Source organism: Podarcis muralis, chromosome 5, assembly GCF_964188315.1.
Source record: "Podarcis muralis chromosome 5, rPodMur119.hap1.1, whole genome shotgun sequence".
Lineage (NCBI taxonomy): Eukaryota > Metazoa > Chordata > Lepidosauria > Squamata > Lacertidae > Podarcis > Podarcis muralis.
Genome location: NC_135659.1, coordinates 53,208,221 through 53,219,533, shown reverse-complemented (window position 1 = coordinate 53,219,533; position 11,313 = coordinate 53,208,221). Strand labels below are relative to the sequence as shown.

The 11,313-nt window shown below is 43.7% G+C and overlaps 1 protein-coding gene across 2 annotated transcripts; it reads right to left on the bottom strand.

Annotated features, from left to right (window-relative positions):
• Positions 1 to 520: 520 nt before the first annotated feature.
• On the bottom strand, positions 521 to 10,689 carry KCNA2 (potassium voltage-gated channel subfamily A member 2). 2 transcript variants are annotated; one of them, XM_028733831.2, is made up of 2 exons: positions 9,947 to 10,689; positions 521 to 8,652 (listed from the first exon to the last, which is right to left on the bottom strand). In XM_028733831.2, exon 2 carries the CDS (start codon positions 8,505 to 8,507, stop codon positions 7,008 to 7,010), a length of 1,500 nt encoding a protein of 499 aa, XP_028589664.1. In that variant the 5' UTR covers positions 8,508 to 8,652; positions 9,947 to 10,689; the 3' UTR covers positions 521 to 7,007. The 2 variants fall into 2 exon arrangements, with proteins under 2 accessions (XP_028589664.1, XP_028589665.1); XM_028733832.2 differs by having other exon boundaries at positions 10,552 to 10,689.
• Between the last annotated feature and the right edge of the window lie 624 nt (positions 10,690 to 11,313).

The window sequence follows — 11,313 nt, the reverse complement described above, 5'->3', positions numbered from 1 at the left end:
CTCTGACGATTACTGAATGTGAACCCTCATTGCTCTGAAAGCTCTCATTCAAAGGCAAGAGTACAATATCCAGGCCATGTGTTGTGTCCATCATTCATCATTATGCACATCGCAGGCAATATCAAATGACACTTTCACACCTGAATTCCAAACCCACAACTGTAATGGATGCATTATCTGGATAGTATTTTTCCAGGTTCAAAATATAACAAATTAACTGCTGGGGAAATGAAATATTTCTAAGTTCAGTCTGGGGGAATGAAGGAATATCTGAACTATACACACCATTTGGGTAATAATTGCACATTTGCTGCACTGGAAACAGATTGTCTTGGAAGGAGCTGTGTGTTGCAGCTTTAGAAAACCCATGTGCAACTCTGGGGTTCTACCCAACTGAAATCCACTGTTGGTTTGCCCAACTGAAATCAATGGACAGTACTAACTAGATTCATTAGTTACACTCTTAAGCATAGCATAACTGGATACCACCCCTTGTTTTTAATTATTTTACTGTGTCAGAACTGTCCTGCCTTATCATTCCCTCTTTTTCTAGTGCTCTAAGTTTATATAGGAAAAACAGTACCGCCAGCCTACAAAAGGGAGGTGTCAGGTCAACAGACTTGGGGGAACTCTGAAATTTGCAGAACTACAAAAAAAAAAGCCTATATAAAAACTAAGAGGAAACCCGCACACACACCACCAAAAAAAGGGGGGACCGTAGCTCACAGAGGACTGAGCATGCTCAGTGTCCCCCAAATACTGACAGATTATTGGAAGGATGGGGAAATGGTTGAGAGGCAAATGGGATGAGGTGTCCTGGAAAAGGGTATGGGTGGCTAGAGCAGTGAACAGGAACACTCGCTGCAACATTTTCTTACTGATCTCCCTTATTCTCATCTCATACTGCTACATGCATAAACCAGCCTTTAGAGACCCTGAAGGAAGGAACAAAAGTATTCAAGGCATCAACATGTGCACTGGCTGAGTCAAAATAATTTACTGAGGATTCAGGTCAAATGCTAACATTTTTGTGTTGCTATCAAGAAAGCCACACATAGAGGACTTAATATGATCTGCAGTAAACCATGGCTCAGTTCTGGATCTGTTTCTAAAAGCTCAGCAGTGAAATGTGAAGAATGAAGAGTGCCTCTGAGCATATGCTGAGCCCCTGCTTTCACCACTGATCTACATCTGCCAGACATCTTGCATTGGGGGCAGGGAAAGCAATTCACAAGCAGGGAATCAGATGGACACAGAGAGCTTCTTGCTGCAGATCCAAAAGCCGTCTCATACTTCCTGGACTGTGGAATAACAATGACTAAACTATGCTTCATTCAACAACCAACTCCTCTTTTACTCCTGCATTTAAACCCACTCTCTTCTCATCCATCTATTCCTGCCTCAGCTGTCATTTAGGAACCTGAGTAATATACAGAAGACTACATTTTCCAAATTAAAGAGACAATCAACCCATTGGGCTCTAATGGAAGTTAGGAATGCTGGTTTAACAAATCCAGTTTTCACATTCACAGTTTACATCACCTTTGTAACCTGCCCTAGGCTTTCTGGGCTGATGTCCTCCTCTATTTTGTATAAGATCAACCCTACTTACTAGCCTTTGAAGGACACTCAGTTGCCACCCCAATAGCCCAGACTGCTTTCCTGTGCTTTACTAACTAATTCAAATTAGTGGCAGATTCACACTGTATATTTAAAGTGCATGCTTTCTTCCAAACAACCCTGGGAGTCCTAGTTTCCCCAGAGCTACCATTCCCAGGATTCATTGGGGAAAGCCATGTGCTTTAAATGTATGTTAAATGTGCTTTGTTAAACGTGTGTGGTGTGGATCTGCCCTAGTTGAGGCAAGAGGCTACGCCCCTGGGGTATTGCTTCATGCTTATCTAGGTAGAAGTGTGTCCTTGACCCTGAATAACCTCACCCAAAGTTATGTAAAGAAGTACCTGCTGAAGTTTAATTGGACTGCAGTCTGGACACCGCATAGGCAAACCTCACGACAGAAGCCCTGCCTTAAACCTGCAGATCCTGCCATCCTTATTCCAGCATTCATCATGACACTCCCGTCTTACCATCTGCTCCTTCCCACCTGCTGTGGTCTGCAGTTTCAGCTCTGCGCCATAACACTCTGCAAAGGTACGGGGCGTGAGATAGCTCTAGCACAGTGGTTGGGTCAAGCCAATTCATAGATTAGAGGGTTGGCGTCCTGCCGCTGAGATACAGTTCAAGTTGCCTACACAGTGTCCAGGCAGCAGATACGACAGTCAAAACAATCATACATTCCATTTAAACCTGACCTTGGATGCAACAGAGCACTGCAGCCTTTCGTGTTTCTCCTGGTTATTCTTGGCTTCCTCTCTCCCTACCTCCGCAGCACATCTAAGGCTGCAAGCCCAAACACACTTACTAATGAGTAAGCCCCACTGAACAGACTTCAGAGACAACTGCAGCACATTGGGGCCATCCTTCCCTCGGTCTATGGAATCAATATTCCAGCATCTCTCCATTAAGCAATAACTTAAATGAAAAACCAAATGCTTAGATTTCCTACTTCTGCTTTTTTTTCAACATTCATTGATAGAGGTCAGTCACAGTTAAGGCCCAGAAGGTAGGTTGTTTTGATTTACATCAGCCTTAGGGGTCTCCTGATAATAGGTTTGAAAAGCTACAGCAAAGGACTCACACTAACTGTCTGGGTCCAGAGCCAGTGCCATAGATAGATGATAGATAGATAGATAGATAGATAGATAGATAGATAGATAGATAGATAGATAGACTCCCAAGTGTGCAGCTATTCCCCCTAGAAGCTTGACCAACCATAGTGACTTTTGTAAAGTTCCTAGATTGGCACTCTTAAAATGAGCCACCAGAAAAAATGCCCAGGATCATAGTCCAGGATGGTGCTAGATAAGGATCTAAAGCTTCAGGTTATTGCCACTGCAGATGGGATGGATCAGGCAGCAAGATGATGAGCTATAAAGATGTGTCCAACATTTCAAACATGCTCTGCTATGGACTTTTGTGCAATAAGGAGGTACATTTCAAGATAATGTTTCATGACCTTTTAGTCCTGTTTAGAGTTTCATTCCTGGGTTTCCCCTCCCACCTTTTTCTCATAAATAAACTTTTTTTTTTAAGTACTGCACTTCATAAGCGGTGTAAGCTTTTATGCAACTGGCCTCAGATGAAGTCTCAGATTGCTCCTCTACCTGTATCTTAACATATGCATTGAGTTTCACTTCTGGTGCCAATTTCTTTTGATGCAGAGACCAGGCAATTTAGGATGCCCCTTCAAGGTTACTTCCCATACAGGAACCACTCCTTTTTGATACGCTGCACCTTTTGGGGCAGGGGGTGGTCAATAGGTGAGCACACAGTTGGGACTGCAAATACAATCAAATTTATATTAGGGTGAGGACATTAAAAAGTCAAAGTCTGCAATTCCGAGAGGCAGAATGGGAAATGCATGAAAACAAGTGTGGAGTTAGATAATGTGCAAACCCAAGTACAAGAGCAGCGATTGAAAATTCACTGAAATAGTACCGGTCAGGATCCAACCTAAGATGCTGGGAAATAGCAGTAGTGAGTCCCCTCCTCAGAAGTACTAGGCTTCATCCTCGCAAATCTATCTTGAACATACTCCTAGCATGAATAACCTCAACTACTATTGAAATCAGTAGGCTTGGCTTAGCTTTGCCTCCCTTACTCTCTGATGCCCCATGGATCCTACCCCATAATTACATGAGGACAGTACCCCATGGAAGTCCCTGAAGTAACCCGCTTCCTCATGAATTTTTTTGCATAGACTGCAATGATTTCCCCCTAATGTACAGGAGTATCCTGCATGGATCTTTAACCAAGAATATTTATGATTCCTTTACAGACAGAGTTGTGGAGAGGACAGAATATTTTTAGCAGTGGCTTAAGGCAATAGGAAGGATTATTCCATCCCTGCTCACTGCAATGGAAGATATTCCAAAATTAGCCTTTTAAATTCATAGCATAGTTGGAGAGCAAGCAATTAGAGATGTGATGCCAAGCTCTTCCTTTGTCAGCATTCTACAAGAATGGTCCAAGGCACTGTGACATAGGTGGCCCTAATCCTGCAATGCAAACTCCAGCACTGCTGATGTGTGAAATAATTAGTAAGCCCCTCAAATCATAAGCCATTAGAAAACCCTGACAGCTTTCTTTTTTATACATCTTTTCAGCAGCGACTGCCAAGAAGGTTAGAGAAATTGCCTTTCTTTGGCAGGGGCAGTGCAGGGTTGGGGGAAGATCAAGAAATTGACCCACATTTTATCATGTGAATCTAATGTTTGGGGGGGGGTTCATATTCAAAAAGTGAGAGTCAGCTGTCCTGCAACAGGTGTAGAATCAAAACAAGGTCTGCATGTCGCTTATACTCTGTTTAAAGGGAGGGCAGGTGTTGTTGAGATATAGTGCCCCTCTTGGCACAAGCATATGGGTTAGGGCCAATACACACAACCCAGGTGGTTCGTTAAGAATGCAGGTTAAGTGGATTGTATAGAGTTTGGCACACAATCAATAAATTAGGTGATTGCTTCAGCATGTATCCCATTCAACCTATATCATTTTCAATGCTAAGCTGTTGAAAGTGAGTTGAGTGGGGTGCAATAAGTAAATAAGCAACAGTGGATCTGCTTTACCTTGTTGCCAAATTCTGTACAGATCCAAGCAGATCACATGCTCAACACGTTATTTTGGTCTGGTGAATTTTTGGTCCTCACAAGGCATCCACCATCCATATCAATGCAAGATCAGGACCCATAAGCAAGCTGCCTGAGTAATACTTGCAGGATCCACATGAGTGATCTGGTTGGGGATTTCAGTTTTGCTCCATTTGCTCCCTATGGCATGGGTGGGTATATATATAGGGGACTTCTCAAATAGTCTCCAAATCCTAAGCTTCTAAATATGATATAAGCACACACACTGTGTGTGTATCTGAGTGTGCTATTTCAAATAATCATACCATGTTTAGCAGCTCAGGAAATAGGACACCCATGGTGGCCTCAGAACCAAATCCTGTTGGCTTAGAAGGGTCATTATCTTTTTTATTACTGATGAGAAGAAGGGGATATTGGCCTCACTCTTTTAAACACTGGTTCCAAAAGCCACTTTCCTAGGATGTTGATAGCAGAATGAGCCTTTACTGAAGGGCTATCCTTTCCCTTGAGAGCTGAAGCAGCCGCATCAACGGGACACTACCAAGCTAAAATGCCAGCCTATGAAGAGCAGTCCAACCAGGAGTCTTATTGCCTCCTTGACTCAAAAGAATGGATCTGATTCTGATGTGTGAGGTTGGCCAAATTCTGCTACCATATTGCCCATGGCCATTTCCCCAACAGATTAGCCCACTGGGAGTAGACTTGGATTGTATTTACTCTAAAGCTGAGGAATATTGACACCACCACATGACAGCAACATCCCAAAGGAAGCCTTAACTTCCAAGCCATGCGTTGCATGTATCCATCCACAGCCATCTCCTCAGCTGGGGCAACTCCGTCAAGACTCATTTCCATGGGGCAACTTTGCCCACACCTGAACAAATGACCTTGGGCTGGCATTACTGTATAAGCCCCATCACCACCAGACAACGCAAGTCAACAAAGTTCAGACAAAGTCATTGGCACTCTATACTGTTGCATCTTAGCTGTGGATCTCAAACTATCTACGCCTCCAAGCACTGTGAGCAATATTTGTTGTGGGTCTGAGCTTACATTTGCCTAACAGTGTCACCCAGCAATGTTTTAGTCACAAATAAGCCTGGCCATCTCTGGTCAGATGTACATCTCTGCATATGATACCACTATGAATAAATTACCAGTTCCTCCCTACATGTGGAAGACAGGTGTGTACTCTTCATATCACCTTTCCTGGGTTGCACCCTCATGCAAGCAAACACCCAGGGCATTTGCCTTGGTTATCAAATTTGTGGCCGGCCCACATCCGTCCCCAACACATTCCCTTTCTCCCCCTTTTATGTCCACAAATCTCCTTCAAGCCACTGGAGAATCTAGAAACACTATAAACAGGTATACTCTATAGTCTACTTAAGAAAATAGATATATTTTTGTGTATTAAATATTAAGATCCATGCAACAAATATCCATGCAGCTTTACTGTAATACTGGGTTAAATTTCACTGCAGTATAAATATATTCTAGGCCACAGCTTAGTTGCTCCAGCATTTGAAACAAGATGCTTTTCAGTCCTGAATATGTCGGTGACCCCCAAACCAGCAAAAAATAATAATACATGTGTTCTTTAAAAAAAGAAATGTCTCCAGGCTCTTGATGTATCTCTACCAAAGCAACAGAAAATGTCCTACTAAACAGTGCCTCCCGCGAGCCTCACACTGGCTGCTGCAGTGGATGAATCCAATGCAGCATTTTTGGTTCAGAAGCATGACCCTGCATGGTATATTCTCCCTTTGGCATTTCTGATCTGGAAATCTGAACCTTAAAGTAATTTGGATGGATGTTCCATTAATTAAACTATGCATGACCTTTTGTATAATTCCTGAAGCTTGAAAGCTAGTTGTATAGTTGCATACTATTTCCTTGGGATATATTTTTGCATGGGCTGAGTTCTATATTAAATTATATTTATGCTAGTTGGCATTTGTTTGTTACTGTTGTTTACATGGGGAGGTGGTTTGTTTTGTTTTTCTCCAATGCCTTTCGTTTGATATTGTGACATAATTCTGCTTTAATTGTGCCATACAATTGGAAAACCAGAAGTCTGTGATGGGGAGGAGGGGTTGCATGAAAGCTTATTGAGCATCAAATGTTTAAAAAGAGTCACTTACACAACTATTGCTTCCCATGCAGAACCAATACACGTTGTAGAACATTTTGTATTAACTACAATGCAAGGTATTATGCAACATCTGCAATTGTTCGACTCAAGTTTTAAGTAAGTTATTAGGGTTGTTTTATTATTATTATTATTATTATTATTATTAGCTAGACATCAGTTAGCATTTTGGTTATATTAACATAGTTTGTGTTAGCTAGGGTGCAGTTGGCTGTTTTCAAGTTCTCCTCTCTAAAGTCCTCATTGCTATTATTCACACCTTCTTGTATCTCCATATAATCAGACTTACTAATAGTGGAGGCACTTCTGCTTTTCTTTAGGTCAGGGGAAGAAGGGATCTTTGGGCAGCTGGTGACTTGCAAGTATTGAGCTTGCTCCTCTCCCTCTGTCTCACGGTGATAGAAGTAGTTGAAATTGGACACTATAACCGGCACTGGTAAGGCAATTGTTAATACACCTGCAATGGCACACAAGGAACCAACTATTTTCCCACCTATGGTCGTGGGGACCATGTCTCCATAGCCAACTGTTGTCATGGAAACCACGGCCCACCAAAAAGCATCAGGGATGCTGGGAAACTGAGAATCGCTCTCGTCGGCCTCTGCAAAGTAGACAGCACTGGAGAAGAGAATGACACCAATGAAGAGGAAAAATATCAAGAGGCCCAGCTCCCTCATGCTGGCCTTCAGGGTCTGTCCGAGGATCTGCAATCCCTTGGAGTGCCTGGAGAGCTTGAAGATCCTGAAGACCCTCACCAGGCGGATCACTCGGAGGATGGCAAGAGACATTGCCTGCTGACCTTGTTGGCCATCTTCTGGTTTCTCAGCCAGTTCCGTTCCAAGTGTGATGAAGTAGGGGATGATGGCTACAATGTCAATGATGTTCATGATGTTGGTAAAAAAGCCAGCTTTGCTGGGGCAGGCGAAGAATCTCACCAAGAACTCAAAGGAGAACCAAATGATGCAGAGCGTCTCCACTATAAAGAAAGGGTCTGTGAAAGATGTTTGCTGCTGAGACCCCATAGTGCTATTGGAGTAAGAGCTTGGGTTGCTACTGCTGCCATGCATCTCATCATTCTCATCCCGGAACACAGGCAAAGTTTCCAGGCAGAAGCTTACAATTGAGATCAAAATGACCATGACAGAGACAATTGCTATAATCCTGGCTGGCCCAGAGCTTTCTGGATACTCAAACAGCAGCCACACTTGTCTCTGAAACTCATTCTCTGGTAAAGGCCGCTCTTCTTCCTTGATGTAACCTTCATCCTCCCGAAACATCTCCATAGCTTCCTCCCCAAGTTCATAAAACCTTATCTCTTCTGAGAAGATGTCTAAGGGGACATTAACAGGCCTCCTCAACCTGCCACCAGACTGGTAGTAGTACAAAATAGCATCAAAGCTGGGTCTGTTTCGGTCAAAGAAATACTCATTCCGAAGCGGATCAAAATATCTCATTCTCTTTTTAGGGTCTCCTAACAAGGTCTCTGGAAACTGAGCAAGTGTCTTGAGCTGTGTTTCAAAGCGCAGTCCTGAGATGTTGATGACCACCCTCTCGCAACATTCATGGTCAGTTTCTGGGTTGTAGGTGTCCTGAGGATGACCAGGCAAAGCTGCTGCTTCATCTGTGGGATCTCCAGTGGCAACTGTCATATTTAGGCCTTTAAGCTAAACTTTTCTGAATGTCTGGTGGTGGGATGAGGTTCAGGGGGACTTTAACACCTGCCAGAAGGGTCTGCGCGTGGGCTTGGAAGTGGCTCATGAAAACGTAGAGAGGATGTAAAGGAAGCCTGTCCAGCTGAAAGAGAGAAACAAATAGCACCATGAGCATTAGCCCCCTCTTTCTTCACAATGTGTACAAAACATAAATGGGTTGCTTTTAATTTGCATCCTCAAGTGTAGTCTAAAAATACTCCCATCACCCCATGCTATGCCATTTAAGGAAGGGCTAAAAGAAACAAGAATAAATGAAGGGTGCTTTCTCCCTGGCAAACATATCACACAACATAGGTAGGGGTTCTTTCTCCCCCACGGCCAACAGTTTATTCAAAGAACTTCAAAGGCTGCCTAGAGTTTGCTCCTGCATTGAAGTGTTAAGATTTGCCCATGTGGCACCTGGGACTTGAGCATTCAACTCAAGGAATACCCTGGTGACTCAGAGGTAAATATTAAGCACTCTGTTTCATCAAACAGCATCGTGCACATTTAACATGCTGCATCCCTACCTTAATCTCTTTTGACTTTTGCAGTCCAGTCTCCCTCCCTTTCCTTCCTTCCTCCCACCCCTCCTTCTCCACTGTTTTCTAGTGTGCAAGTGCTCTTTGCTAGCTTTCCCCTGCTGCATTTCTGTGCTGAGGCTCATCTCTTAACAATTGCCTAAGGAATAAGAGCAAGCAAAAAACAAGGCACACGTTTACCTTGATGGAGGAGAGCTCAGTGTCTCTCACACTGACTCCCTGACCTTAGAGAGAAACACAGAGGTTTCCAAGATTCCCATAAGTTCCTCAGGCAATATGGTGAGTCAAGAAAGAAAGAAAGAAAGAAAGAAAGAAAGAAAGAAAGAAAGAAAGAAAGAAGAGGGTGGAGGTTTGCAATGAGGTGGGGACTGGAAAGAATTTTTGGTAGTTCTTGTAGCCCTTTGCTCAGGGCAGTGCCTGTCTGAATTGAAATCCTTCTGTATGATAGTGGAAAGATGCTATACTCAGCAAAAAAACAAACAACCCCTGATGTCCCCAGTGTCCTCAAGAGGTGTGACGTTGCCCGGAAAACCAGCAGTAAGACAGTGCTGGATGGGCTTTAAAACAGCATCTGCAAAGAAGACCAGGAGGGGGGTTGTTTGTTTTTGTCCAAATGTAGCCCTTCCCTCACAGAGCTGTATTGCAAGCTCTAGCTACCTTGGATGAAACAAGGAGAGCAACTGTGGTGGCATAAAAACAGAGCTATATTTCTCTCACACAGAGACACAAACACTCACTCTTTCACACACACACACACACACAAAGAGAGAGAGAGAGAGAGAGAGAGAGAGAGAGAGAGAGAGAGAGAGAGAGAGAGCTGTATATTGCTGAGGGTAGAAGTGGTAGTCTACACACCATTCGGCACTTGTGTCGGTCTATGCAGCCTGGCTGGCGCAGGGTCCTCTGCAGTGTGGTCTCCCTCTTGATCTTCCTCCTCTCAGCAAGAGAAACAGTGCAACACGCTCTCTGCCACGCAGAGCTCATCCAGCTGCGGCCGGGTCCACATCAAAGAAGCTCTGGACTTCATTCCGCATGCAGGACATGTCCTGGAAAGGCTTGGCCCTCCTAAGCACCTGAAGAAGACCCCATGTGGGCTCGAGGTCTCAGCCAGAAGCCCCCGCTGAGATTTCCATGTCCTTAGCACAATGCAGCATTGCCAGCTGTCCAGCCTCTGGCTTGGTCTAAGTGGATGCCCACCTCACTGATAGCCACAGGAGACTATTCAGTTCTCTTCTCGGGATACTGCAATTTTTGGTGGGTTTTTTGCCTTCTTGTTGCTAAGCCCAACCAAAGGATTTTTGCTCCCCAAGAGAGACTCCCTGGCATCCCATCCTCAGCAGTAGACAGCCGCCTTCCTTAACCACTCAGAGTCAGGATTCAAGAACTAAGGGAGGGGAGGCAAATGAAATACCACCTTTTAGTCTTAGTCCTTAAGACAGAGATTTTTGCATGCACCTGACCTGTTATCTTTCTTGACGCCCATCACCATCATCATCCCTTCAGGGTGTGCTTCAGATTCTCCATTCCCTGGATTTTCCTCTTGTCTCCTGTCTCCTAGCCTCCCTTCTCCTTGTGCATTAGAAAAATAGTACAACCCTGACAAAGCTTGCAGCCTTCAACTGCTATTCTTAACCCCTTGTTTACCGAGGCAAAATCATAGAGGGTTATCATATGCTCCATTCTCTTCCCCCTCCCTCCCTCCCTCTGCCTCCTCCTTCTCCTTTGAATTGCTAAGAGAATCCACCCCCCTTGGGAACGGAGGGTTTTTAAGGCAATATTTCTGAATGCCAAATGGGAGGCATCGTTTACAATCAACCTGATGTGCACAAAATGGAACAAAAACAAAATCTAACCTTGGTTTTTATATTGTCTCTCCCTCCCTCCCTGCCTCCCTCCCTAATATCACACAAATTCAAGGTGAATCATCAGCAAATGAGAGAGAGAGAGAGAAAATCTTCCAGCAGGTTAATTTTTATTTTGGCATCTTAATAGTGATGGAAATTTTCATTATACAAATGTTATAGTGTCGTCTGTGCTTATCATATTTTAAATTCCTCCTCCAGTCTAGGTGCTATTCAATATTTCATGCATCTTTGATCCGCAATTCATAGAAGGACATACATATGTTTGTTTGTGCGTGCATGTGTATTCTCATGCATATAGATTTGGCTAACGAAGATGTATTGGGGTCTTTGCAGTGCGTGAACCACATCAGGTAAATG